Below are 27792 nucleotides of genomic sequence, written 5' to 3'. Positions count from 1 at the left end.
ATTACACATTTTCTTTTAACAAAAACCAGCATAGCGGGCAGGTGAGGAGGACTGCAAACCACTATTGCCCCACATCAGATGTGTAAGTAATTTGATATGTGAGCAAAATAATTAACAATAACCAGTGAGATTTTGGCATGTGCAGCTGCATAAGTAAGCAGAACAAACTTCAGAATAATATTCATAAACCACATAATGGCCAATTTCAAACAATGACACCAAGTGAAGCCAGCCTATTTGTCCCGATGTCAAAAATAAAACAGCATATTAACAACCCAACGAACCTAACAAATATTAATCTAACATAATATTAATTATGTTCACACTGTGGTCCAGGAGAAACACTGTTTCACTCCTCTGTATGTCTTAAACAGAGTGTGGGAATGACAATAGAGTTAACATTGACTTTGACCTGAAGTTTTTTTCATGCGGGTTACTAAATATTTGTCAGCTTAAGGGTCATCTTGAATTTTTTTTCACTCGTTTTGTATGTTTGTAGGCCTCTTATTTGAACCAGTGTAGTTTTTGTTCTCGGAAAAGAAGACAAAGAAAGATCACTTGTGAGATATGAAGTGGGGCACACAAATACTGTAATGACCTTTCGACTGCTGAGAATTGCAGAAGTACAAAGGGAAGAATGAGAAGAAGAGAAGGCTGGTACGTGACGGCAGAGCCGAAAGCGAATTCAATTAAACAATTAGGTTAAACAGCATGAAAGCAGCAGTTTTCTCAGCTATTGGATGCTTAAAATAAATAGGAAACAGCGCAGACTGTAAACCCCCAATACAGCAGTACTTTTAGCTGTGATGTACTGATAATTGAGGATATCTGGGCTGTGTGTATTTCTGTGTGTGATTTATGTGTTCCAAATGTGCCGCGCATTGTGTTATTTTGTGCAGTACAGTGTGCTCTACTGAAGTTGCATGTAATCAAAGTGTAGTTAGAGGCACATAAAAAAAAAAAAAACATCTTACTGAGCAACAGTCCATAGCGTATAAAGTGAAACATAGTTGCGGTGTTCAAAGAAGCAAAGATTACTTGTTATATATTTTGGTATGTTTTATTTCCTACAAACACTTATTACAGATTTACTTAGACATTTATTACCAATCTATGACGTATCTACCACATGTATTTTTATACATGCTAAATTCATTATTGGGATTTTTTTCCAGTTACATATATTGGAAAGTGCATCCTGAAATATATATTGAAATGTTGTTTCCACTTGGGATATCAGTTAAACTTGCAGGAAGTTATGTGCTTAATACTAATCAATACCTAAAAGACTGTGTTTGTGAAAAAAGTCCAGAATAATTTTGAAACACTCTGAGCCCTCAAATAACAGGATAACGTACAAAGTAAACCTATGAATGGTGGCGGCTGGACTCCTCTCTCAATATAGGCACTGGGTGGAGACAACCCTTTAAGCAGTTTATTATAGTCACATTTTTTCAAAAATTTAACCCAACGACAATCATCCACTGTTTGGAGACACTTTATCTGCTTTGTCGCTTATCCAGTCCGTCATGATGTGTGAGACCCAATCAAACCAAATTTTTATTTTTCCAGTCTGCTACATTCGGTCCGCTGCAATAAACTGTGATCCTGCCTTTGAAAATGTTGCCAGACAGCTGTCTGAGAAAGACTGCGAGACACACTGCATTCTAGAAACAGCGTACCCACACTCTTAGCACCGGTGTGTCACTGTTGTCCTGCTCGTGTACGGCACAGTGGCAGAGCAAGTAGCGCTGCTGTCTCACAGTGCCTGGGTGTTGTGAGAAGACATGGGTTTGATCCCCGCTTAGCCTGTGTGGAGTTTGCATGTTCTCCCCGTGTCTGCGTGGGTTTCCTCTGGGTGCTCTGGTTTCCTCCCACAGTCCAAAGACATGCTGTTCAGGTTCCCCCATAGTGTGTGAGTGACAGAGAGTGTGTTCCACTGATGTATGGATGAGTGACCCAGTGTAAGTAGTGTATCTAACAGTGTAAGTCAGCGCAGTGAATAAGGTGTGTGGGCTGCACTGGAAGTTGCTTTGGAGAAAAGTATCTGCTAAAGAAATAAATGTAAATGTGTACACACATTTGTGTTTACACCTTGTGTTCTGCACAATAATTTTCTAATTATTTATTCATTTAAATATGGCATTTAGCATTCATCTTCCTCTAGCCCCGTTCACTCACACAGCCACAGCGTTTACTTTAAAGTTTATCTTTGTCTTTAAAATTTAAATATAATGTTTTAATGATGATTCTTTCTATTTTAATGTGTTACACAACTTTTCCTTATGATTTTAAACACAATTTAAGGTGATTTTGGGGTGAACTTAGGATAGGTGTGGAACAAATTGGAACTGTTTTGCATAAGACTTAATGGAATAAGTATGTAATTTCGTTACCAGTATTTTTTTATATTTGGTCCATTTTTAGGAGTACCAGTAACTGCACTGGTGATGTCCAGGATAGACTCTTGACAACCATAACCCTAGATAGGACAAGCAGGTGGTCAAAATTGGGGGACAGATGCATTTTGTTTAAGGTGAAATACTGAAAGTGAAAAGCATTTTAAAGAAACACAATTCAAACTTGAGATAAGCAGTTTCAGACTGTGTGTGTATATATAAAATAAAACCAACCAGGAGCTACTGTATGGGCAGATTTGTGGCAGCACTGCCACCTGGTGTCGCTTATTTGAACTTCACATTAAAACCAACATAGAACGTTGTGGAGAAGCAGTGATTATTACTACAACTATGATTTGTCAGATTATCTTCCTCAAAAATACTGCTGCAAGAGGTGGGATTCAAACTTGAGCTCTTTGACTGCACGGCCGAAGCTCAAACTACCTACGGCTCAGAATTTCTTAATGAGGAGGAAAACTGGTTCTCTGTGCATGAAATAGTTCATTCGTGTGCTGTAAAACAGTTAACTGAAACATCACATGAGATGTACAGAAATGAAATCCAATGACAGCATGCTTTAGGATTATATTCAAACTCACAGCCCTGCAGCTGTAAATGATCTCATTGCAGTCCAGGCTGCACTTTCATGCCCTCCGTTTCATTAGTCAACAGTTCACTCTTTTTGGTCTGTTTCCGGTTGCATGGACATGTTGGATTAACTGTCATCCGTGGCCGTCGTTGAGTCAGCAGGTAACAGGCCACAGGAATCTTCTCACTTTCCGTATTATGTTATTTATGCATAGTGAAAGTCGCTTTGGATATTTGCTAAACTCTCAGTATTAATTGTCATAAATTTGCCATTTCTTACTGTTGTCTTGACAAAGAAACCAGGTACCACTGCATGAAAGCAAGAACCTGCTAATTTAAAAAAAAAAAATAAAAATCAATATTAATCAATGCTAACCAGACATGGACCATTGAACAGTCTATTTGGCAGAAAAAGGAAAAAAAAGTCAGAATAGCATTTAAATCATTTTATTTCAGTTTTTTTCCATTTCCCACAAGTCAGTATTAATTTTATGATGTCACGGTGAGCTTGCAAGTTACCAGTTGCAAATGTAATGCAACCGCATTTGCTGACAGGATGAGTTCTCATTAAAATTTTGCAACATCACTGTTAGCTCTGTGTTCCTATCGCAGCTGTGGGTGTAGAATCTAGTAGACATAGCTAGCAGTGTAGAGGGACTGTGTAGCAGACTTGTCAGCCAGGCCCGTTGGCTTGTACTCCCCTTTCGATGCCAGACTATTAATCTGAGTAAGACAGGAAACAAGAAATTCAAGTTGTGCTTCATGCAACCGTTTCCTGGTTACTTTTACCGAGTTTTCAGTCCTGCCGTGGGACAAAGACCGAGCTCTCAATTTTCATACGGCACTCTGTACGTCACTGAGCACTTGCGAAAGTAAATATGGGATCTCAGCATTAACAGCATATTGCTTACCTTGGCTCGGGTGCAGAAGGCTTCTTGTGCAGCCTGTTTGTTTCCTGCTTTACCCTGCCAGGCAGCCAGAGCTGAGGCCTGCAGGGCACGGCCGTAAGAGAAGGTCAGCTTCCAGGGCCGGTTCAGGGGCGTCTGGTTAATAGCATTTAGGTTGAGGGAGGCCTCCTCCTCGCTCTGCCCTCCAGACAGAAAGCAGATACCTGGAAACACGGTCAGGAACAGGAAGCAGAATTGAAGTGCATTGTCAAAATTATTAATATATGTTAATATGTAAATGTACATTTATTTTGCTCACGCTTTCCTCTAGAGTGACTTAGAATGTTAAGTTGTTTATAATAATGCATTTATTGTTAAAGCTATGTGTAATAATGCATTTATGCAGTTTCGTAATTTACCAATTTTTTTTTTTTTTAAAGAAAATCAAGTAAGTACCTTTCTCTAGGGTACAACAGCCGGATGTGGCATTCGAATCTGGGTTCTTCAAGTGCAATAAAGCAGCTCTAATCACTAAACTACCCACTTCTCCAAAACCAGATTCTCAAAAGAACTGTACCCCAACAACCCAGGTACCCCTTAGCATAGAAAGAATTCATATTCTTATTCCATGGAAACACCTGGGTGCCAACAAGGAAATGCAGCTTTCCCCATACATTTGTCAAGACACTTTCTCCGTTTGGCCTCTCACCGGGGACGGCAGCTGGTACTGTACGGCTCAAAGCAGTGACCGTTGCCATGCCAACTTGTTCAGGGGTGAACTTCTTTGGGCAGGAGTGACCTGCAGTGACCATATTAGGCTTCAAGAGAGTACCTTCCAGGTAGACATGATGATCGGAAAGGGCCTTGTAAACGGCTGCCAGAACCTGGAGGAAAACCCAGAATTAACTAGGCTGACTACAGAATACGGCCAGCGACCTGGACCGTGCAAAGAGATACGTCTCCAAGACCCACCTTTTCAGTCACGTACTGACAGCGCTGCAAGTCATGGTCTCCGTCTGGCAGGATCTCTGGCTCCACAATCGGAACCAGGCCATTCTGGGGGCAAAAAAAAAAAAGGGAGCAGTTAACAAAGCAAACAGATTCTGAGCAGCAAATGACAGGATAACAAAGGTTTGCTTCAGGATGTTAGAACGTGAAAAAGGAAAGGGTCGGATATAAAGGCTTGGGCGCACCTGCTGACATATGCTGGCATATCGAGCGAGAACATTGGCGTTCTCGGCAATGGCAAGGGCCGAAGGGCAACCGTCCGAGATCTTCAGCACACATCTCCACTTGGCAAAGTCGCAGCCGTCTTTTTTGTACTGAGCACAACGCTCCGAGAGGCCGTCGAGCCCTAAGGGAAAATGCTCACTCACCTTAAGAATGCAGTATGCCTTTGTGGAAAAATGAAACTGGGAAAAAAGTGCACGATCACACCTATTACGTGATACTGGTCCTGTCTGTCCTTGCCATTCATTATCACTTATTTACTCCTATGACTCTTCCTTCAGCAAAATTCCTTGGCACTAAATTGGGGAACACTGAAATGTAGTTAACAGAATTGTGAAATGAAGACTTTGGACTCCATGCGCAGCTTTCATGTATAGTGACTACTGGACCTTGGTTCTCGTTCAAAGTTTAACCCGACTTGCGCAAGGTAAAGAACAAAATGCTGTAATTTACAGACGTTAGGAAATTTGGGCATTTCGGAACAGAAAGCGACATTTACCCTGTGTTGTCGTTTCACCGTCTGTCCCATTCAGACCTGCTGTTCCTTTGTCCACCTGGCGAAATTAACATAGGACACTTGACATGCATTTCGGTTATGCTTCTTGTTAGGAAGAGTGCTGCATTACGTAAGCAGTCAGCTAGAGATCAGCGATTATGCTGACAATCAGAACCACTCAGGCATCTCACTTTGATTCCCACCACAATGCCCTTCTGTTTGATGACTTGTGGGAACAGGACACCCTTGTCAGACTTCTGGTAGAGTGTTTCGTGGAAGAAGATGACGCCACCAATGCTGTCAGCAATAGAGGCATCGGCAGAGAAGAGTATGTCACGGAAACAGCGCCGGTTCTCCTCTGTATTCTCCACATTTATCTTCTGTAGGCGCTTCCCCATTGTACCTGGAACAGGCGGAGGAGGAGACCAAATCAGTATCATCGTAGTGGACCAAGATCTTCGCAGGTTTCCTCCTCATTTAGTTCCACCACCATTGGCCTTACCAACAGATTCATCTGCTGCAAGGATCCCCTTTCCGGAAGCAACGATGCGCTGAGCAATGGTGGCGAGCTCCTTCTTTTGCTCCGGGGTGAGACATGGGTATTGGTGAGTCATCCTGGAATGCAGGAAAAATAAAAAGAACACATTTACTCAATGCACCACATTCGCCACGCTTCGGAGTCTGCATTTAATTTGTCTCATGGACGGGGCAGTCAGCCCATAGAAAAAAAAAAAAAAAAGGTTAAGTGGGGCCTATCACCTTTCACAGATGAGGCTCATGAAGGACTGAAGGTCTAATGAGTTTCTAATTTACAAGAGACATACAAAGAGACACCACTGAGCGCATGTTTTGCAGAAGGATGTTTGTGTTTCCACATGCAGCTCAGTCACACCTCCTGTGCTTCCCTTCCCTTGTCTTCCATCTGTCTGCCTCTGTCAATATTTGTCTTGTGTCCAGAATTGAAACAAGGGCCTCTTAGAATAAAGTTCAAGTCTTCCGCATAAATAGGTTCACAGTACACAACACAACCATGGAGGACCCACCACATCTGCTCAGCACTGATACCCTGGTACTTTAAAGGCCAGATCAGTTAATGATTCGTGGTAAATTATGTGAAAAGGAAGGTACAGCTTTGTGTACCTTTGCCCCGATTCCTTCAGTCGTTGGCTCCGCCCGATATTGCGCAAGACTCCACATTTTCCACACTTTGCACCGTGTCTGATGTAGTAAACAGTTCTTGACAAGCCCTCCAAGACATGTCACTCTAAATCAAAGACACTCACTGAGCATTTCATGGAATAAGTAAAACACGTGAGCGCTGGACCAGACCTTTATCGTTTACGCAAAACATGACTTTTACAACTTCTACATTACGCATTTCACTCACCGAAATCATTTATATGCAGACGACAGCTGCAATGTGATGATGGGATCCTGATTATTTGCTGGTCAGAAACTGACACATCACATGTACACTTTTGACTTTGTATTACTGTTCTTTCGAGAAATTCGGGAATTTGGTGCAGTTTCAAGCTTGCAACTTCTGAAGTCAAAAAGAATGATCAACAATTGTAAAGGTTTCGGAAAGTACAAGGGAAACGTTAAGAGCTCTTACTTGGGAAAGAGGTGGTCCTGACGTCCAGGGATGTGTCGGTGCGCGTCTTCTGCTGTGGGGAAGGAGGGGCACGCGCGCTACGCGCTATTTAACCCGAACGGTGGCAGCGCTCGAGGTGGGCGGGGACTCCGCGTTCGATGTGGCATAGGCGTCTAAGGCCTCCGGCGCGCTGATTGGTCAGGAGAAACTGAGTGGGCGTGGATTGAGCGCGCATTCTTTTTCCCCCTCGCTGGAGTTCGTGTATTAATACAATCTAGTCTGTTCTGGAGTTTGTGAGATAAGGCTGTGTTTTTCGTTCTGTGTGCATGCAAGCGCAAGAATGTAAAGTATGTTATCTGGCAGAACGCATGCTGTGATTACTGTAGGACATGGGTGTAACTACTTGTCTTGTCAGGTATTGGAGGGAACCAAAATATTAATACGTGATGAATGCTCAGTTATACACGCACATATCGAATCATGGGCTCACTTGAACACACTGAGGGTTTGCCCGAGGAGTCACCGATCGAAATGAAGGTTTCATGCGTGAAATTATTTTTTATTCCACTGAAAAACCACATTTCCCTGAAAAGTTAGTTTTCCTATAAATAAAAATCATAAACAGGAGGGTCTGAAGATTTACTGATTGTATCGGCCGTTGCAGTCAATAGTTAGTTGCGCAAACAACTTAAGTAAAAAGAGTATGGGCGGACGGTGCAGCAGTTGCGAAAAGGAAATAACGATCTGAAATGTCCTTCGCAGTGCTGAAAATATGACAAACAGAGTAACTCCCACATTTAAAACAGCACTTTTTTGCAAGTTCTCTTTAGTAAGCCTTTTTTGAAATAGACCTTTAGACCCCAAGATCGCAGGTCTGAATCCCAGCTGCTGTAATCTTTAAGTGTGGTACTACTTACCCTAAGTTACACTAGTAAATTGCCTAGCTGTATAAATGCACAAATAATTGTTAGTATCTTAACATCGTAAGTTGCGTTGGAGAAATTACATAAGTGTAAGTGTTAGACAACCCTGCATATCCTAAGACGAGCGAACGGGCATGTTAGGCGCTGCCGACACCGTTCTGCCCCTCACGTATTCCGTACTCTGTGTTTGCAAAAATTCCTTCTGTTGAACTGTAATAACTGCAATATGTGAAATCAATCACAAAAATTAATATATTTCCACAATTATATCTCACGTACTTACAACGACACACATATAATTTTTTCAGACACAGTGTGTATTTGTAAGGAGGACGCGGTAGCGCAGTGGGTTGCACCGGGTCCTGCTCTCCGGTGGGTCTGGGGTTCGGGTCCCGCTTGGGGTGCCTTGCGACGGACTGGCGTCCCGTCCTGGGTGTGTCCCCTCCCCTTCTGGCCATACGCCCTGTGTTACCGGGTAGGCTCCGGATCCCCGTGACCCCGTATGGGACAAGCAGTTCAGACAGTGTGTGTGTGCGTGTGCGAGCGCGCGACTTCATCAACAAAACCATTTGTCTTCTTCAGTCATCTCAACAAATGGAATCCTGCGTTTAGTCACGTTAGTCTTCCGCCCACATGGTGGCGACAGCAGGACTTCTGGAAGCAGATCGGCGAGTCGTGATTGGCTAAAACTCTGTCACGTGCGCAGGGTCTTGCCCTCTCTTGGAGCGGATCTGGAGGCATAGAGGGAAAGACACAGGAAGAGTTTCACTGGTAAACATTATTCCGTTTTTGGTAAGAATGTACTTTGCCTAACTTAAAACAGCCTCCATAAACTCCTCAGGCAAAGCGTTAGGTCCCGGAGAATCATTTAAACGTAGTGTTCAGGTTTTGTACTTAATTCAGTCGGCCACACACTGCTGCGAAATACTAGTCCCGGGCAGCACTGGACTGGTCTGCTCTGACATGATTTTTGTGTTTTACCGTCAACTTGCTTTGGTAAATGTAATAGAATTAGGAAACATCGTTTGTTTGGTAAGCGTTTCACACCTCTTTGAGAATGTTGAGGAACTTATTCCTTCATGTGTCAGAAAATATGGAAGAACGGCGTTTTGACGTGCAGAATGAGAAGAACGAGACGCACGGGCTTGCCCCCCCCTTGCCTTGGCTCGAGATGTTTGCGCTGAGAGAAGCCGTTTTATTTAGTTCTCACTCACGGTTTTAGTTCCAAATGTTACCTGCTTAACAGTTAACTTATATCGTAACGCTGGTTAATCCTGAGCTGAAATGTTGTTCAACTCTAGGAGTCCAGGTAGTGCAGTGAGATCTTTCTGGGTGACCATAGAATGGCTTGGTAAATGATAGCTGATATAAAACAAAAAAACCATACGAGGCTCCACACATGTTTATATATTTATTCATTAATTTTTCTCAAAAACTATTTACAATTTGGAGTCAACAAAGTGCAGTTCACAAAAGAGTGCGCTTTAGTTACAGACACTTGGTTAATGGAGCAGTTTGAGACCATCATGTTACTCAAATGATGGTCTATTGAATTGAGAGTCAGTGCTTTCATGTAGCCTTTTGATTTCTTAATGGTAGATGTTTTTTTTTTAAAAAAAAAAAAGGAAAAACTCACTCATATTGTGTATATCATACTAAGCCATGCTGTCTTTAGGGCCACCCCCAACCTGTGAGCGCCGAGGATGTCAGGACAGAAACGGCCGTGTGACCCCTGTAGCTCCACCTCTTCCGGCGCACCCCCAGAGAAACGGAGAGAACGTGACGCAGGTGATGAGGGCGCTGGGGTGGGCACAGGAGGTGGGAGCACCGCGGTGGAGACTGTCATCAAACTAGGAGGCGTGTCCAATATGGTGAGTCTGTGTGAAATGTCTAGTAGTTGTGCTTCGCTGTGTTTGATGAGTCTGCGTGAATCTTGTGTGTGTTTTCTATTTGCCGCATAGAATGTGTAACACAGTTCTGAATATTGGCTCTTTCATTCAGGAAGAGCAGGACATCAAAGCTCTTCTGGTGAAGAACAGGAAGCTGGGGGAAGCCCTGGACCAGAGACAGGTAATACACAGTACATCCCCTCACACTGGCTCTTCACTGCAGGTGTTTCTTTTGTGACAACTAAAGAAAAGTCCTGATCATCAGCAGTTTGTTTTAAAATTAACTGGTCATGTCACAGGATATTGGGATGTGCTGAAATAGATTTTTAAGAAGAATTTCCTTTTGAAGTCTCAGGGCTGCACAGCTTTGCTGTTGTGAAAGAACAATTGCAGGTCAGTATAAAATGATACAGATGGATGGATTAATTTTAACAATAATAATAATTGGTCTGTAGGTTATTGAAGATGAGCTAAGGGAGCGAGCTGAGAGACTAGAGACACGTCAGGCCACTGACGATGCCAGCCTTCTCATCCTGAACCGGTACTGGAATCAGGTATCTTGGACTACATTCTGGTGATCGCTTCAGTTATCACAAGGTAATCAGTGTTGTGCAAAAAAGGGTATATCATTTGAGCTTTCAGCCATTTGGTCTCCTCTTGCCTTTTGCAGTTTGATGAAAACATACGTCTGATTGGTCGACGCTATGACCAGTCTGGAGCTGATTCTGCAGATCAGATGCCTGGAGAAGGGCGAAGCCTAAAGCCAGAAACCCCAGAGCCCGATGGAGACTCTAACCAGGAGAGGGTCAGAGACAAAGGTGAGGGATGGAGATAAAGTTGCGAGTGACCTAATCATGCCAAGAACACGTGAGTTTTTGAGAAGTGCTTTGGGCATGCATGGTTGTGTGCAGTGGCATTAAAAGTGATAAAGTGTAACAGCTAAACTGGAGATTGTGAGAATTATGCAATACAGTTTATATATTACATTACATTGTGTTTGCTGGAAGTGATGTGTTGGATGCTGTATGTTCCAGGACACCAAGGTGAGACAGCCAGTTCCTTTTTGGCCACCCTTGCCAGCAGCAGCAGCGAAGAGATGGAGGCTGAGCTGCAGGAGCGGGTGCAGTCAAGTCTGAAGCTGGTCACTTGGGTGGCTGAGACCTATAATGGTCTTAAGAACACAGTTGGCTTAATGGAAAAGGACCTTGAATCAGGGGCAGGTGAGGTGAAAGCGAGAATTAATTTATTTAAATTTTGTGTCTTACAAGGCATGTATAGAATGCCTATAAACTGTGTTTTATTGTGTGAAGACACTTGATGATTGACATTTGCTCTTGTACTTCAGTGATCATTATTTTTTGTGCATGGAATTTCAGAGGGAAGTGTCTGGAGAGTTGTGTCACAGCTGAATAGTCTCCTGTCCAGTGAGAATGAGCGATTGCAGCAGCTGACTGACGAACTTCAACAGAGGCATAGCCATATGACCAATGAGGTGCATTACTTGATAAATCGCCTATGATGTGCAAATTTTGATACAGTTGTTAAACTTTAAAATTATATACAGCGATTTTTAGTTTATTATGTCACAGTGCAGGTGACAGAATTTTAATGGAATTTGTCTGTCTTGCTATATATATTAACTGTCAATACTGATCTCTCCATCAGTCTCGCTCTCTGAGCCGTGCTGTGTCACGTGCTGACAGTCGGATCAGTGAGCTTCAAGTTTTGATTGAAGAACTACAGTGGGACATGGAGAAGATCCGGCGACGGGAGAACCGACTCAATGCCCACCTCGGGGAGGTGTTGGAGAGGGTGCGCTGATTCCATCTGTTCCTTACTTCCTGTGTGTTTGAGCATATATACACACGGGTGTATTCATCTTTCCAGTGTAGGACTGATGGGGGAAAATCTAATGATGTTCTGCATTGTCTGCAGGTGAACAGTAAAGGTTACAAGGTGTGTGGGGAGGCTAGCAGTGTGTGTGGCACTATTACCATCAACAAGAGGAAGGTACGCAAGTCTGTAGTAGTGTTAAGCTCAGAATGGGGTGGTGAAGTAGTCTATTTCTTTCCGCTTTCCTGCTCTCTTTTTTTTTACGTTTTTCTTTATAGTTTGAAGAGATGAATAGTGAACTGGAGGAGAACAGAGAGCTGGCAGAGAACCGGCTCAGTGAACTGCAGAAACTGCAGCAGGACCTGCAGAATGTTTACCAGGAGAACAGCAGCATGAGGGTGAGACACAAGGCACCAGTGTTAGATGACCTGCTGTACATATTGGTCTGGAATGCTTTCCCATTTAAATAATTTGGCTGGCTAATGTATCTAAATTGTTGGAACTCACCTTCCAGATATTCCAGATTTAATACAGTTTCCAGTCAGTTACAGCATGTGTATTGCAGTGTATTCCTCTCTCCTGTAGAGTGTAAGTCCACTGCAGCAGTCCTCTGTGCTGTTTACTGTATCAGTCATCTGCTAGTAAAATTTTCACGCATTCGTGGACCATTCATGTGTCCTCCTGCTTTATTTCCCTTGTCTGTGTCAGACGGAGCTGCTGAGCCGTGCTGAGGGGATGGTTAGGGAGACCTCAGAATACCGTTGCCTACAGTCGCAGTTCTCTGTGTTGTATAACGAGTCCCTGGTCTTGAAGGCCCAGCTTGATGAAACTCGTGCGAGGCTCAACACGACCAGGGCTGCTCGGCTCCGGCAGCTAGACCATATGGAGGTGTGTCTTTGGGTGGTAACTGCAGAGTCATGAAAAACAGTTCCAGTGCCGGAAGGTTGCATTAACTTAAAAATCATTTGTTCATATCTATTTGTATAGAATATATATGTGTTGTGTCACTTTAAATCGGCTTTTTCAGTGTGCGTAGTGATCATATGTATTGTATTGCAGAATGATGAGGTCTCTCTCCAAAGGAAGGTACGCACAGAAGTAATTCAGTTGGAGGACACTTTGGCTCAGGTTCGCAAGGAGTATGAGATGCTCAGGATTGAGTTTGAGCAGACCCTCGCTGCCAATGAGCAAGCAGGTAACAGCACTATCTGTGCACTAGCTATGCAACTTAATAACTACAATAGTAAGCTGTCACAGTGTTGTCACCGATATTTAACCATTGCCGTAATGCTATGTGGTGGTGTCTGATATAGCAATGCTGTAGAGACTGCTGTAAAATTGAAGCCATAGTAACTCTGGAACCCAAAGATCTGTTCTCGTACTGTCAGGCCCAATTAATAGGGAGATGCGTCATCTGATCAGCACCCTGCAAACACACAACCAACAGATGAAGGGTGAAGTGTTGAAGTACAAAATGAGACTCAGAGAAGCCCAGGGTGAACTGAGCCAGGTATATACAGTATTTCAGTTTATGATTTCGAGTGTTAAAAGTTTGTTCCCGAAAACATTACATTGCATTACCCTCAACCTCTTTATATAATAGGTCAGAGCACTGAAGGGAAGCTCTGTGCTGCAGTCACAGTCCAGCACAGAACTGGATGTCAAGGAAGAAACCGCCTCACCACTAACCCCAGCACCTTCGAGTGACATCACTGTCAAGGTAGAGCCTGACACTGGCTCTAATACACCCACCAGCACTTGTAAGTCTCCTGTGATGGAGTAGCTTTCACTCTTCTTTGTATAGAGTATTTTTCTTTCAACTTCAGCCAATATTTGTTTCAACTTGTTTTTGTTATTTGGGTTTAAACTATTTTTTTCTCCCAATACAAATATTGTGATTGAATACTTCTTTTGGAACTATGGACGTAGATCATTGAAATATGAAGTTGCCTCTATTGTGTCAATCTTTTAGCTGTACCAGTAAAGACTGAGCCTGGAATAGAAACAGAAGGAGCAATAAAAGAGGAGGAAAAAGAAAAGGAGAAAGAGAAAGATAAAGAGAAAGAAAGAGAGCGTGAGAGAGAGCGCGAACGGGAGAGGGAGCGAGAAAGGACTGCCCGTTCAGGACAAGGTGTAGCTGTCAAGGAGGAGAGGGAGAGGGCCAGTACAAGCAGCCAATCAGAGGAGTCATCAACAGAACGATGTGCTGTAATTGGTGGCGCCAAAAGGAAGGAAATGGAGCAGCTGAAGATTGTTAAAACAGAGTTGAAGTAAGTTACCCTTTGATTTTTTTTTTTTAATGATTATTTCAACTGTAACATTTTTTAAATTAAATATCTGAAATATAAAAATACAAAAAGCAACTGTGGTTCCTACATTAAAAGAATAACTACAAACACTGAGATAAAAAACAACAGCCATCCATCTAGTTTCAGGACCCCTTATTCTGCTGAACATTGCAGTGGCAGTAGACCAAGCAAGGTAGAACATATTTTCCTTTCCACATCAACAATCTGCAATTTCTATGAGCTCCCTAAAAGTTCCCAGGTTGGGCTGGTCATATAATTTCTCCAGCTTGTCCTTGTTTTGCCCCAGATCTGCCTCCCAGTATTCTCGCTGAGGTGGAGGGACTTGAGCTCCACATCTATTGTGACAGCTGTGTTGCCTGAAGAGTTGTGCTCCTGGTGGGGTCATTCTTGGCAGATTAGTTCAAAATGAGAGGCCAGACAAAGAGCAATCTAAATAACAGCCTTGCATGAAAGTACAAAGTAGTGATGAGGGTACCTCTCCCAAATTGGAGCTACCAGGCTCCACCTTTGGATCAAGACCTGGGGTGATGTTCATCAGCAAGTGTCTGACTGGGACAGACTCATCCCTAAAAGACTGCAGAGCTACCTTACATTTATCTGATGCCTTTTCTCTAAAGTGACTTACAATTTTAAGGTTACATTTATTTACCCACAGATACAACTGGATAATTTTACTGGAGTACTTTAGGCTAAGTACCTTGCTCAAGGGCACTTCAGCTGGAGGTGGGGATCAAACCTGTGACCTTTGGTCCAAAGGCAGTAACTGTAACTATTATGCTACCAGCTGTTCCACCTTGGGGGTTTACCAACAGCAATGTGATGTGTGGAGGTCAGGTGCAATGTCTGCTGGGAGACAGGCACAAATGGGACAGATTTAATCTGCTTAGACCACTAACTAATAGACCACTACTTAGACCACTAGCAATTCCAAATGAGAAAATCTGACACATTTAGTTTTAATATGTTACACTGATATGTCTGCGGTCCTGGCAACAATGATGGAGATAATCCAGATCATGGTTCTTTTCTCACCAGGAAAGCACAGGAGTCTCAGAGAGAGATGAAGCTGTTGTTGGACATGTACCGCTCGGCCCCAAAAGAGCAGAGGGACAAGGTGCAGCTTATGGCTGCAGAGAAGAAGAACAAATCTGAGGTGCAGACCCAACCTGTATCAGTATATACTCATTCACTAATGTCATATATTGAATTTTGTCAACATGCTCGGATAAGTCACAGATCAGAGTTCCGCTGCTGCAGCTCTAGTTGTGTGATAACTTCAAGCACAGTAGAGATGAGGCTTTAGTAACAGGATGGTGTTATATCAGATGGAAAGAGACATGAGTATTATAATATGTCCACCAGGCAGAGGAGCTCAGGCAACGGCTACGGGAACTGGAGGAGAGGGAGAGAAGGGAGGGAAAGAAGATGGCTGACGAGGAGGCACTGAGGAAGATCCGTTCTGTGGAAGAGCAGATTGATATACTGAACAAGAAGCTTTCTCTGGCCAAACAGGTGTGTGTCTTTTGTGTGTGTTGTTTCTGTATGTGTGGGTGCCAGCATTTTTAGTCATTCTTGTGGCACTCTTGCCCTTCAGGAGGAAGAAGCCCTCCTCAGTGAAATGGACGTAACAGGACAGGCATTTGAAGACATGCAGGAGCAGAACATTCGTCTCATGCAGCAGCTGAGGGAAAAGGATGATGCCAATTTCAAGTTGATGAGTGAGAGGATCAAATCCAACCAGATCCACAAGCTGCTAAAAGAGGAGAAGGAGGAGTTAGCTGACCAGCTCCTTACTCTCAGGACTCAGGTGGGCAGAGCTGTAGTCTGCTCCATAGTCATTAATCATTATAGCGAGGTATAGCCCACATTGTCATTTTCCCATGCAAGATTTCCACCTCTCATGTTTCATATTTCTTGCTCTTTGTCAGGTTGATGCCCAGTTGCAGGTCGTTCGAAAGCTAGAAGAGAAGGAGCGTCTCTTACAGGGCACCATAAGTACTGCAGAGAGAGAGCTAGCACTGAGGACACAGGCCCTGGACATGAACAAGCGCAAGGTAGGATCATCTTACTGAGCCATGCCAGACTAGAGACGTTGCTCTCTGAAAATTGTTATTTAACAAGTGTGGCTGCAAAGGAAAGATCCTGTATATTATTAACCAAAAAAATGCATAGATTTCCCACACAGAAAACAGGTTCTGTGTTTAATGCATGTTAATCACTTTTGTCCTGCATTAACAGCTCTTATTTTGGTAAAGATTAAAAGGCCTGCAGGGTCAGTGTATCAGCAATGCTGTGGTCAGATATGTATTTGAATTCAGGCTAGGTCCAGTGCCCACTTTCCTTTTTACTGGGTGGCATGGTGGCACAGCGAGTAGCACTGCTGTCTTGTAGTGCCTGGCTGGTGTGAGAGGACATGGGTTCGATCCCCGCTTAGTCTGTGGAGTTTGCATGTTCTCCCTGTGTCTGTGTAGGTTTCCTCTGGGTGCGCCAGTTTCATCCCACAGTCCAAAGACATGCAGTTCAGGTTCAGCCATAGTGTGTGAGTGACAAAGAGTGTGTTCCACTGATGTATGGATGAGTGACCCATTGTAAGTGGTGTATCTAGCAGTGTAAGTCACCTTGGTGAATAAGGTGTGTGGGCTGATAACACTTTATAAAATTCATTTGAAGTTGCTTTGGAGAAAAGTGTCTGCTAAATAAATAAATGTAAATGTACTGTTCTCAGGCCCAGGAGTCAGCATTGCTCTCAGAAGAGATCCGTGCTCAGCTGGAGGGTGTACAGCAAAGGCTCAGTTCAGTTCGCGAGGAGGTGATTGAGAATAGCATCTCACGGGAGAAGGAGTCATTCAATGCTCGCAGAGCACAGGTATGTCGTATTCACAATCTCCCACCATGGAGAACACAAATCTCCTTTGCACATCTGCTTTAGAATTGCTTACCACATTGAAATGGATTCACTTGCCGCTGAGTTGTTCACTCTTCATTGCCACATCAGGTGCCTCAAAATTTAGATTTTCTTAATCACCTATTAATTGCTTCATGTGATGAAGATAAGAACTAAAAGGGAACCTCAGAAAAGAGAAGCTGTAATATTAAAAACAAGCAGTGGGTTAAATAGATTTCAAGTGATTTTTAGCTCTTAGTGTATCTAAAGTTCAACACTGGTTATGCTGCATGTAAGTTAATAGTTGTAAAAATGTGTTCTCTTTGTAACTGATACCAAGGTTGCTGCTCTTTGACTTTTTTTTTTCTTGTCCACATCATGTTTATGTATCATTTTGCAGGAGGATATTTCAAAACTGAGGAGGAAACTAGAGAAAGCCAAGAAACCAGCTGAAAACATTCCAAACTGTGATGAGATTCTTAATGAGGAAATTAAAGAGTATAAGGTAGATTTCTTCTGTGTGGTTGCAGTGAAATTCATATTAATGTCATGAATTTTTAAACACACTGACTCTTTTTATATTACCCAGGCACGTCTCACCTGTCCCTGCTGCAACTCTCGTGTGAAGGATGCTGTTTTGACCAAGTGCTTCCACGTCTTCTGCTTTGAGTGTGTAAAAACACGCTACGACACCCGTCAGAGAAAGTGTCCCAAGTGTAACGCAGCATTTGGGGCCAATGATTTCCACCGCATCTACATCTGAGAGACTTGTTCAGGAAGGTGTGTAGAGAGGGTGAGGAAGGCAAAATGAAGGTTGACCAGTAGTGTGTGAAGGTTGAGATAGTGATGTCTTACTTCGCTAGTCTTTGAAACGGGCAGATCTCGTCACAGAGGTTTTTGGAATAGTGAAAGAGGTTGTATAAAAGTTAGTGGAAACATTACTACACACGGCGTCAGAAGCCTGTCTGGGGTGTAGTGTGGTGACTTTCTGGGACTGTTGTTGCACTCCATGAAGTAAACCATTTGTGCTTAACCCATGGACAGTGATCAGGTGAGTAAAGCCTCTTCTCAAGGTTCCATGGCAGCACAGCCTCTATGCCTCCTTTACCCCTCCAATATCCACTGCTCAGGAGACAGGGCTTAGCCCTTCCTGAAGCTGACCATGGTGGATACCAGAAGTCATCCTGGTTATAAATTGTTGTCCTGAGTTTTGAGGTTTCCTACCTGACTTGTCATGCAAAAGTTTAAAATGTCTGAATCATTCATTAGTTTGTTACTGGATGATTGATGCCAGTGCTGGTGGGGACAGATCCTGGTCCCAAACTGGCAATGCTGTCACGGACTTATTACAAGTTCTGGAATACAAATGGAAAAGGTCCAAAGGTATCTATATTGGTATTAACCAACTGGTTTTGGAAAATTCACCAAACTATATTTCCAAAGCTGGATGCTGCTGGTCTACTGAGAGTCTTTGGTATATTTTTTTTTTTTAATTATTCATTTTAATTTACAAGCTGTTTTGTCCTATATTGTTTTCTGTTGTCCTAAAATGGTGCAGATGTGTAATTGCTTATTTGCTAATAAAAGTCCATATAAAGTAGCGTTATGTCCGTTTTTTTTTCCTGAGGATTAGAGGTTGTGCTCTGTGTTAATCGCATAAACTGCGACGCCATGACGGGTTCAAACACCAACTCCCGTCGTGCACTTTTCCAGCCTACTCCTGTCCAAAACCACACGTTAACGTTTGGCTCTCGAGAAGTTCAGAAAATGAGCCGGAGTCTTGGGAGAGGGGCGGGGCGGGACGGGACGGCTTTAGGAGTCCCTTGGCGCAGCGCACCGTCACCACCGGGTCGCTACAGACAGGACGGTGATTGTGAAGCCGCAGCCTTGTTGTACCGAGCGCGCGCGACTCTCCCGAGTCTTCCAAGTGTCCGGGAGCCGCAGGATTTCCACCTTTCCGTCCGGCGCGAGCTTGGATCACATCGCTACAGTTTTTATTCTGTTTTTTTAACACGGCGAAGCCGGAGGTTCATGCTAAAAGGATCCTCGTCTTTCCACTTCGCTATAATTCTGTGCTGCTTGTTTTACACGAATCGCACAAGTACGTCAGGCTCTATTCCTGTTGAGCTCCAAATATAGCTGGAGCAGAGCCAACTACTGTACTCTCGGGGTGACTAGTCTGCCAAACAAAGTATACATTGATTAAATATCACCGATTTGGTGCAAAGGTCTCTTCTTTAAGTCGCAGCTGTTCTCTAACCTCTCGAAATGTCGATTTTTGTAGTTGGGTTTTAAACCGCGTCTGTCACGTGTGGTTTTCTGCGCGGTGTGTGTCACTGTGTGTGGGGGCAGTTAGTGTTAAGTTGATCTGTCCTGGGCACTCGGAGCTCTCCGTCCCGCTGTTACTAATAATACATTACATCAGTATAACGGAGTCATTCGCCTTACTTTTAGTCCTTTGCTTCTCACTGAGTGAAAACTTTTTGTAATCTGCCTGCTGTGTAGTGTTATTAACGCGCAGTAGATCGTTGTGTATTTTGAGAAATATTAATTAATATTTGGGAGTCGACGTTTTCACGGTAAACTTGTCAGTGTCGCATAAGAACGTTTTTTTGTAGTAAAAGCGTGTCCGCTGCGGGCTGAAATGTCCTCCCGTCTCCGGCTGTGGGCGTCCGTGCTGCTCGCGCTCTGCGCGCTCGTGCGCCAGACTGCTTCTGATTATGGCCCCGGGTCCAGTTCCAGTTCCGGTTCCGGTCCCGTAAACTCGGACGGAGTGCTGGCCGAGGTTCGGAGCGCGCTCACGGAGTTGTGCGAGAGCGCGCACCGGTACGTGGTGTCCGTCGTCGGGAAGCAGACGGTTGAAAGAACGGTGGAGGTAAGAAAGGAAAGGAGCCCTTTGTCGTTTGTGCACAGATCCCGTTTGACAAATTCATATCTACACATTTATATTAAAGTTTTTTGTACGTTTTTTTTTTTTAAGTTTAAATCCACGATTTACCTTTCATTAACATTAAGTGATTAACTTTGAGTGCTTCTTCTGAGCCATCATCCCCCATCCTACATTCTCCGAAAGCAGGGCTTCTTAACCTGGGCTCCTGGGGGCCTCTGAACAAGAGTGGCTTATAAATCCACCAACTAAAGAGTTAAAAGCATTACTGTGCTGTTGCTGTCCCTGACACAGTTCTCTGTGAAAGTAATCTGAAGTGCAACAGAGTAAAATCAGTAATTCATGGTTATTTTTCTAGGAGGGGTCCCTAAATTTCATTGCGTTCATAAAGGGGTCCATGGTCTAGAAAAGGTTAAGAACCTCTGTTTTAAAGCATTACTTACCTGTGCTTCACTTCAAACTATTCAGATTCTCACTCCTCTACTGTTAAACTTTTTCTTGACTTTTTAACCATCCTATAACTTTCCCTGCTGTTGTACTTCTTTCTGTCCTCCTCCTCCTCCTCCTCCTTCTTCTGCCTGTGGCCCTGCTGCCCTGTCCCTCTCACACAGAATGCACAGTTGTGCCTCGACTCCCTTCCTGGCCACGATAAAGTGCAAACGGTGTTAGAGGTGAGAAACACCAGTGCCAGCTCTGCCCCCCAACTGATAAACACATCATTTCATTTCCATGATATTTATATTTGCAGATTATCGTTATGCGTGATCATGTTTGCATAACTGATCATTCCTCTGTTGTTACCGTCATGCAGATCAGTACAGACAGACCACAGTGTTCTTAATAATGGTTGCTGAAGACAAACAGTAAATGTCCTGTGCTAATGCCATCTTTGCACTGAGCACATGCTACATCTGTGCAAGTGGGGGTTGGAGTTGCAGCTGTCAGTTTTTGGAAGCAGCAAATGCTCCTCTGCTGCATCTGAACTGAAGTGATTATATATGCATTCCATCACAGAGCAAACACGCACATACATTTGTGAATTACCAAATTCTTGGATTATAATCAGGGTTGGATTATGATTACTATAAATAATTAATCACTCCCTCTCTTCATTCAAAATGTCTCTCTTTTCCTTTCAGTGCATTCAAGTGGCAATCAGGTTTCTGTCAGAGGGAGCAGCCAGTGGACTGAATGTGATCGCTGTGTATGTCACTGAGATCCTGAGAGCGACGGGAATAAACGGTGAGAATGTGTCCTTGTAATACTGATTTCGCACTGCACTGCTTTATACGATGGGCACACGGCAACATTACAAAAATATCCCTGTGCTTCTGACTCAGAAGAGCAGCTGTAACACCTTGGATAAACAGCTCCGTGGCCTGCGGGAGGGGCCACACCCTTTTCAAACCTGTTCGTACTTGAGACAAAAATCAGTTCGATAATAGACTCTATTGTAATGTGAAATGTGTGCACCATGTGACATCACTTCTCTGTGTCTCTTTCTGTTTCGTCACCAGTCCAGCTGCCCTTTCCTCATTTCACACCGGAAGGCGTGGCCTCGGTGGCTCAGTGGGCTCTGCTGGCACTGACTGGCTACTGGCTCCTGTCCCTCATCCTCCGATTGGCCTTCTTGCTAATTAGGCGGGTGCTGTGGCTGTTGAAACTGTGCGTGGCACTGTGGTTATTCGTGCTCATCGTAAGCGACACCAGCGCCAGTACAGACATCACGGCATGGAGACTGGCGTGCCTGGTGGTCGCCTGTGTTCTGCTCGGGCTGGGCCGAGTCAGGACCGAAGGAGACCGGTCCAGTCACCTGGAGGGCCGCCTGAAAAGCTTCGAGGGACGGCTGCGGGAGGTGGAACGCAGGAGAAAAAGGGACTAAATGCACGCAGAAGGGGAGTTGTGTCACTGTATTTGACAATCTGTAATAAAATAATCGTTGTTTGGGAAATGGAATGTATGTCTGTCCATTTGTCATACTCATACAACATATAGTGCTGTCACTAGTGCTTATTTACCCTACAGTGAAAAGTAAATGTAATCATACACTGCTAGTTTGTTTCTACTGTTCTGCTTTTAATTTAAATACTTGCAGAGTGACCAAATTGAGCCTTTAGTGTCACTGAGCGAATCATTTATGGCTGCCAGCTAAAACAGTGTTCTAAAGCATATGGTTGTAATGAAGGGATAATTATGCAGAATCATAATCTTAATTAATCTGGACTGATCAATGAGAGTGTAAATGGTTGCAACCCTTTGTGGAACTTCCAGAAAAATTTAAATCTGTGATTAGGGAAGAATCAGGGCTGGAGAGAAACATGGGACAACTGTGAGATGTTTTACTCTCAGTTCATTGGACTGAAGTGTGTGAGGTGCTCCAGAGTCATCGTCCAAAGTACTTCTGTCACTCCTGGGAGCGTTCTGGTCCTGCAAGGTGAGGGCAAAAAGATTGGGAGTCTAATGAGAGGGGAGAAAAAAGGAATATCAAACTATGTTGAAAGACACCGATATCGGTTCAACTTTTGCAGCAACAGGCAAAATATTTGAGGTATTTTTCAGTTACAGAGGACTGCAAGTGTAAAACAACGAATGCTCTTTTTTTTCCATTTCAAGAGTGCCAGGTACATTAAATTATTAGAGCCACCGTTCCTCTTACATGTACCACTTCTCTTTTAATTTAACCTTTTATCATTCCAGAATCATACCAAAAATTTCTTCAGATGCTCTATTCTTATGGCCTCTTTCACTTCCGTGAAGGAGCAAATTATACATATTTAATGCTATTAAATACACTATGCATGGAAAACTTTTTACTGTATGCATACATTCTCAAAGTTAAAAAAAACATGCGGATATAGACGTACTCAATGAAATATTTCATGCCCTAAACTGCTTTTCAGCAGCCGACTTCGTTCAATCCCCAGTGTTTATTTTTAAGTAAGTTCCTCTTCTTCACTGTGTCACCTTTACCACACACTGAGGTGAAGCGAAGCTGTTAGCTCTGTTATCACTCACTTCTGTTCATTGATTATTGATAACCTCTTGTCCAGTGTAGGGTCACAGTGGTCTGGAACCTATCCTGGAAGTACAGGGTATGAGGCAGTACATCTCGGAGCAATCACACACCAAGAGCAGTTGAAAGTCACCGGGTTAAATTAAACACGTCTGTTTGGACTGTAGGGGGGCGCGGTGGCGCAGTGGGTTAGACTGGGTCCTGCTCTCTGGTGGGTCTGGGGTTCAAGTCCCACTTGGGGTGCCTTGCGATGGACTGGCGTTCCGTCCTGGGTGTGTCCCTTCCCCCTCTGTCCTTACACTCTGTGTGTGTTGCCAGGTTAGGCTCCGGTTCCCCGTGACCCTGTATGGGACAAGCGGTTCTGAAAATGTGTGTGTGTGTGTGTGTGTGTGTGTGTGTGTGTGTGTGTGTGTGTGTGTGTGTGTTTGGACTGTGGGAGGAAACCTAGGAGAACACATACACACACTCAAGTTTGACAGCCTGCGTTATCGTTCCAATGCTTATTACCCCCATTTGGGCGAGTACATACTAAATCTGTCCAGCAGAGGGCGCCATAGGGCGCAGTGGCGCGGCTCCCCGGGCCGGAGAAGAGGGAGTTAACGTGCGGGGTCGCGCGCACAGCTGCGTGCGAGGGCCCGCCGCATCGCTGCCTTTTGTTTACGCTCAAACATGCGCGAGCTGTAGCATAAGAGCCACGTAGCGCGCGAGGGAACCACGTGAAGCACGTCGAGGGGGCGTTTGCACACCGTTGCGCTGGTGAGCCTCACGTGCGAACTCGTTGTGTTCTTATGCTGTTTTGTTATCATGATGCTCTTGCCCGCGGTACACAGACAGGGTAACTGGCAGGGTGCGCGCGCATCGTTTGAGTCGCACTGCCACGCTTTGCAATGGAAAACGGCACACCGACTTTGAGCTGCGCGGTAAATCTGCATTTTTTTTTTTAAAAAATGAGCGATCAGATCTGTTAAAGAATAGCGATCGGCGCGACTGTCTGCGTTGATTTAATTAACATAAAATGAAAGAAACCATAAGGGACGGAATAACGAGGTTGGCTGTAAGATGTTGTGGCGGCTGAGAACCACAAGGGGCGCTAGAGTAGAGTACTGTACTGTACTGTACTGTACAGTAAGAGCGACTGTCTGTCCGTCCGTCCCTCTGTCCTCTGGGGTCATCGGGGTCAGCGCTCCGCCTCTCTGCTCTTCACTCCCAACATGAACGGCTTTGCAAATATGTGAGACATTTCAGCTGCAGAAATTGATCTCTCACATTGAGATCACATGCAAATGGCTTGCTTCCTTTTCCCTGCAGATAATGATCCTGTGGATGTTGCTCAGTGCTGCTCTCTCTGCTGGTGAGGTTTTTTAAAATTAATTTTAATTTTTATTATCTAAAGGCACTGATTTCCTTCTATCTATCCAACCAATACCGATCGATACCTTGCCGTTACATGCTCATGAGCTAAATGTCTCTACACACTCGCGCTGCTTCCATTAATTTTGCAACATTTCTTTTCCTTTTTTCCCAGATTACTCCTTTGCAGGTAAGCACAGTCTTGGAGAAAATGTGTATATAAACATGTTGATCTTTGTTACATTGGTTAAATGCGCTTGAGCATCTTACTGTTTATGTTATACATTTTAAGTGAGCCTTAACCTTCCTTCCTGGCACTATCCTTCCTTTAGTAATGGATGAGGAGCAGAAGGTTGTGTGTTCGGGGAAGGATTTTAGCCTCCCTGTTCAGTCGAGACTGAGAGTGGTGCTCTTCAGTCCGAGGTTTTCTCCAGGGTCTACAAGAGTGGTGCTGGAGAACAACAAGGTGAGGACGCAGCCTTAGTAGCCGCAGGTACTGTAGTGATTAAGGGCACAGGCTGGTAACGAGAGCTGGGAGGTGCCCTGCTGTGCTATGTTTGAAAATATGATGATGATGATGATGGTGGTGGTGGTGGTGATGATGATGATGATGCTTATTATTATTATAGGGTCCTGCAGCTTAGTGTGTGTTTCTGGGTATAGATAATAAAATTATTCCTCATGTTATACTTGTTGGTGCTCATAGTCCTTTGCATATATGCAGTAATAGTCTTTCGTCTGTGCAGGTGATGGACCCCAGGTATGAGTGGACAGGTGACAAGATGTTATTGTTAAAGGAAGTGACAGAAAGAGACCAGGGCCTCTTTAAACTGAAGATGTCATCTGGAACCATCTACAGGAAGATTCGGCTCACTGTTGTAGGCAAGACAGCCCCGTTCACTGTGTTAATTTCCATTTCCACTCACTCCTATCGCATAACTAACTTCATATTTGCAGATCTGAGTCCCATTTTTTGTTCCCTTGTTTACAAGACTATTGATCTCTTCTCGTACCATAACTCATCTGAGTTTGATAGACTTTGTGCTCCAGACTAAGTCACAGCAAAGTGAATTTTGCCTCATAAAAAAACATCAGTGTGATACAGGAATAGTAACTCTCCTTCTCACCCAGACTGCATCAAGAGCTTCAGCCTCTTCTATGGCGATGACTTCAAGATTGACATTTCCCATGGAGGCGCTGTGATTGAGTTCTCCCCCGAGGGATCCCAATCGTTTCCTCAGTCGCTCATCCTGTGGAACAGCTCGGTGCCTTGGGAGAGCCAGCGGGGGAGGGGAAGCGTCAAGGGCGGACACTGGATCCTGGAAGGAGTGACTCAGGCGGACCAGGGGAACTACACTCTGAGAGACGGGAGCAGGCAGCTTCTGTCGACGGTCCGTCTGAATGTTGGAGGTGAATGAGGATAGGCTGAGGAGCAGGAGGTCTTCGCTCGTTCAGTCTTCCAGCTCTCACAACACCTACGAACCTGACCACAGAGAGAGTCCCTCTGTGAACCACTTCCTTCCTTTTCTGCTCCCTCTTCTGACTGTGCTCTCCTCCTTTTTTCTCGCCCTCTCTCTCCTCCCCAGAGCATTCCTTCAGTTTCACTTACTTCACTGGTGAATCTCTTATCCTCCCTCTGTTCCTGCCTTTCTCTAAAGCCCACCTATCCTTTATCCCTTCCTCTACCTCATCGCACTCCTTCGCTGGGCACCGCGCCACCGTCCTGCTGGTGCGAGACGGACAGGTCGTCACAAAGGAGGAGCGGTACAAAGGGCAGCTGACATTAGCCCAGGTCGATGATGCCAACGAGATTGTTATCGCGCAGCTGAGGCTTGAAGACAGTGGGGTGTATGAGATTCGAGACAGGGAGGGAAACCTTGTGTCCTCCACCTGGCTGGAGGTTGTTAGTAAGTCCATTTGTTTGCATAACGGATCCCAGTGATCTGCATCATTCATTTTCAATATAGCTTGATGTACCCATCCGTCAACCCGTCCGTCACCAATAACTGCTTGTCCAAGTATATTTCACGACGAATTAAAATTTGTTGCATCACGGGCTGTATTTAATGTCTTTCATCCCTAAATGTGAGCGCCGCTGCAAGTTTTTCCGTCAGAATCGAAATATCACTGTTTCCTGCTCTTTAAGGCAGTTTATTGAAAAAGACTCTTTCCTTTGTCTCATGTCCCCTCAGAAAAGCCAAAGTGGAAAGCAAATTTTAAGTCCATAGCAGCCCCATTAAGTGGGTTTGGGTTTGTGGCCCTCATCATTTACTTCAAGAAAAAGTATTCCTCGTGGAATATGAAGAACAGAAATGCTCAAAGGAATCAGAATATGACAGCCTTCAGTCCTCATGTATACAATGAGGTAAAGTGAACATTTTTCCACCCTGTGTGTTTTGAATTTCCCAAATGCATGTAGATCTTTTTTTTTGTTTGTTCGTTTTCTGTATCTCTAAATAAATTGGCATTTAAATGCAGCCCCTTTTGTCCCAAAACTCTAGTGTGTCGTGATCTCACAGTCTGTGGCTGGCAATGACCAGTGTTATGTGTTGCAGGCCTACAGTCATCCAAACCCAGAGAGTTTACCAGGTCAACCACAGTGGAGCGAACCACTTGTTAACTGGAGCAATGGTTCTATGAATGCAGTAAGTTTAATTTTCACATTCACATTTCCCATCATCTTTTTTCTCTCTTCTCTCGTGTCTTTAACCTTACTCCGAGTCCGTGTATTTCAGGCCTACACTCCTGTGCTCAGTGGTGCGTATGGACCTCCAGCCGCAACAGAGGTAGAAGAAGAGAGTGCAAGTAGAAGTGAGACTGGCACCACTACACTCGTTTCTCGCACTGAAGTAGGTCATCATGAACATCCTGTACCAACACACACACAAACGCTAAAAAAAGGTTTCCTCTAATGCTGTTAAACATTTCACAGGAGACGGAGAGAGAGAGGACGACGACGACGATGACGACGTCCATTACTCTTCCGGTGAACTCCGACTGTTTACACTCCTCCGACTCATGTGCCCAGTTCCAGATTGAAAAAGAGGAGAAGGAGCCAGGGAAGGAAGGGAAAGAGTACTTTTCTGCACTGCCGCTCAACACAGATACATCTCAGAGCTGCAGTGTGTACACTTCTGACAAGCTGAACTTTTTATAGGAGATGAGAACTCGAGGAAGTCAAGGGGAGCGTGTTGATTTTTTTTTTTTTTTTTTTCTTTGTTTTCTTTCTGTGTGGGAACCCATACACATAAACGTTGAAGGAATGTTTGTGAGAAACATTATCATTTCAGTGCTTGGTTTACCATGACTAAACACCATCAGTTATGAACTGTATCAAGGAAAAAAGACATTGTATCAATTTACACGTATTAATTTAGATCATGCTTTTCTCCAAAGCGATTTACAGTAATAAGCTACTTACAGTCATTTGCCCATGTGTACTGCTGGGTATTTTTTCTACGGCAACTTGGGGTAAGTACCTTGCTCAAGGGTACTGTAGCAGGTGGTGGG

At 44.1% G+C, this 27792-nt stretch overlaps 4 protein-coding genes across 8 annotated transcripts; 3 read left to right on the top strand and 1 right to left on the bottom strand.

Annotated features, from left to right (window-relative positions):
* Positions 1 to 3418: 3418 nt before the first annotated feature.
* aldob (aldolase b, fructose-bisphosphate) lies at positions 3419 to 7311 on the bottom strand. 2 transcript variants are annotated; one of them, XM_018754933.2, is made up of 10 exons: positions 7216 to 7257; positions 6741 to 6864; positions 6103 to 6215; positions 5792 to 6003; positions 5604 to 5658; positions 5068 to 5228; positions 4847 to 4930; positions 4584 to 4758; positions 3899 to 4098; positions 3419 to 3710 (listed from the first exon to the last, which is right to left on the bottom strand). In XM_018754933.2, exons 3-10 carry the CDS (start codon positions 6212 to 6214, stop codon positions 3615 to 3617), a joined length of 1095 nt encoding a protein of 364 aa, XP_018610449.1. In that variant the 5' UTR covers position 6215; positions 6741 to 6864; positions 7216 to 7257; the 3' UTR covers positions 3419 to 3614. The 2 variants fall into 2 exon arrangements, with proteins under 2 accessions (XP_018610449.1, XP_018610447.1); XM_018754931.2 differs by lacking the exon at positions 6741 to 6864 and having other exon boundaries at positions 7216 to 7311.
* A 1509-nt stretch (positions 7312 to 8820) lies between these two features.
* rnf20 (ring finger protein 20, E3 ubiquitin protein ligase) lies at positions 8821 to 18629 on the top strand. Of its 2 annotated transcripts, none has more exons than XM_018754884.1 (22): positions 8821 to 8888; positions 9793 to 9988; positions 10119 to 10187; positions 10462 to 10560; positions 10677 to 10824; positions 11041 to 11226; positions 11383 to 11498; positions 11672 to 11818; positions 11942 to 12016; positions 12118 to 12237; positions 12548 to 12727; positions 12899 to 13034; positions 13228 to 13349; positions 13443 to 13599; positions 13812 to 14109; positions 15184 to 15301; positions 15511 to 15660; positions 15743 to 15955; positions 16077 to 16202; positions 16874 to 17014; positions 17433 to 17537; positions 17622 to 18629. In XM_018754884.1, exons 2-22 carry the CDS (start codon positions 9821 to 9823, stop codon positions 17793 to 17795), a joined length of 3048 nt encoding a protein of 1015 aa, XP_018610400.1. In that variant the 5' UTR covers positions 8821 to 8888; positions 9793 to 9820; the 3' UTR covers positions 17796 to 18629. The 2 variants fall into 2 exon arrangements, with proteins under 2 accessions (XP_018610400.1, XP_018610399.1); XM_018754883.1 differs by having other exon boundaries at positions 8835 to 8909.
* A 103-nt stretch (positions 18630 to 18732) lies between these two features.
* Positions 18733 to 21862, top strand: LOC108935945 (transmembrane protein 109). 2 transcript variants are annotated; one of them, XM_018754947.2, is made up of 4 exons: positions 18733 to 19907; positions 20531 to 20590; positions 21059 to 21161; positions 21437 to 21862. In XM_018754947.2, the coding sequence occupies exons 1-4, from the start codon at positions 19677 to 19679 to the stop codon at positions 21799 to 21801; spliced, it is 759 nt and encodes a 252-aa protein (XP_018610463.1). In that variant the 5' UTR covers positions 18733 to 19676; the 3' UTR covers positions 21802 to 21862. The 2 variants fall into 2 exon arrangements, with proteins under 2 accessions (XP_018610463.1, XP_018610464.1); XM_018754948.2 differs by lacking the exon at positions 20531 to 20590 and having other exon boundaries at positions 18735 to 19907.
* Positions 21863 to 23514: 1652 nt separating this feature from the next.
* LOC108935927 (uncharacterized) lies at positions 23515 to 27467 on the top strand. Of its 2 annotated transcripts, XM_018754917.1 has the most exons (11): positions 23515 to 23688; positions 24241 to 24283; positions 24458 to 24472; positions 24615 to 24748; positions 25029 to 25164; positions 25414 to 25692; positions 25869 to 26189; positions 26475 to 26647; positions 26838 to 26927; positions 27018 to 27131; positions 27215 to 27467. In XM_018754917.1, exons 2-11 carry the CDS (start codon positions 24244 to 24246, stop codon positions 27437 to 27439), a joined length of 1527 nt encoding a protein of 508 aa, XP_018610433.1. In that variant the 5' UTR covers positions 23515 to 23688; positions 24241 to 24243; the 3' UTR covers positions 27440 to 27467. The 2 variants fall into 2 exon arrangements, with proteins under 2 accessions (XP_018610433.1, XP_018610434.1); XM_018754918.1 differs by lacking the exon at positions 25869 to 26189.
* Positions 27468 to 27792: the final 325 nt, after the last annotated feature.

The sequence above is a fragment of the Scleropages formosus genome, chromosome 5 (genome assembly GCF_900964775.1).
Source record: "Scleropages formosus chromosome 5, fSclFor1.1, whole genome shotgun sequence".
Classification (NCBI taxonomy): domain Eukaryota; kingdom Metazoa; phylum Chordata; class Actinopteri; order Osteoglossiformes; family Osteoglossidae; genus Scleropages; species Scleropages formosus.
This window is presented reverse-complemented; position numbering and strand designations above follow the sequence as displayed.

Excerpts from the sequence above, each read along its gene's own strand:
- aldob (XM_018754931.2), bottom strand. The coding sequence starts at position 6,214 with ATGACTCACCAATACCCATGTCTCACCCCGGAGCAAAAGAAGGAGCTC. Across the intron at positions 6,004-6,102 it reads TGCAGCAGATGAATCTGTTG|GTACAATGGGGAAGCGCCTA; the intron begins GTAAGGCCAATG and ends CGCCTGTTCCAG. Across the intron at positions 4,759-4,846 it reads GTCAGTACGTGACTGAAAAG|GTTCTGGCAGCCGTTTACAA; the intron begins GTGGGTCTTGGA and ends GTTTTCCTCCAG.
- rnf20 (XM_018754884.1), top strand. The coding sequence starts at position 9,821 with ATGTCAGGACAGAAACGGCCGTGTGACCCCTGTAGCTCCACCTCTTCC. Across the intron at positions 13,600-13,811 it reads TAATACACCCACCAGCACTT|CTGTACCAGTAAAGACTGAG; the intron begins GTAAGTCTCCTG and ends TCAATCTTTTAG. Across the intron at positions 14,110-15,183 it reads ATTGTTAAAACAGAGTTGAA|GAAAGCACAGGAGTCTCAGA; the intron begins GTAAGTTACCCT and ends TTTTCTCACCAG.
- LOC108935945 (XM_018754947.2), top strand. The coding sequence starts at position 19,677 with ATGTCCTCCCGTCTCCGGCTGTGGGCGTCCGTGCTGCTCGCGCTCTGC. Across the intron at positions 20,591-21,058 it reads AAGTGCAAACGGTGTTAGAG|TGCATTCAAGTGGCAATCAG; the intron begins GTGAGAAACACC and ends TTTTCCTTTCAG. Across the intron at positions 21,162-21,436 it reads GAGAGCGACGGGAATAAACG|TCCAGCTGCCCTTTCCTCAT; the intron begins GTGAGAATGTGT and ends TTTCGTCACCAG.
- LOC108935927 (XM_018754917.1), top strand. The coding sequence starts at position 24,244 with ATGATCCTGTGGATGTTGCTCAGTGCTGCTCTCTCTGCTG. Across the intron at positions 26,648-26,837 it reads GTCCTCATGTATACAATGAG|GCCTACAGTCATCCAAACCC; the intron begins GTAAAGTGAACA and ends TATGTGTTGCAG. Across the intron at positions 26,928-27,017 it reads GCAATGGTTCTATGAATGCA|GCCTACACTCCTGTGCTCAG; the intron begins GTAAGTTTAATT and ends CGTGTATTTCAG.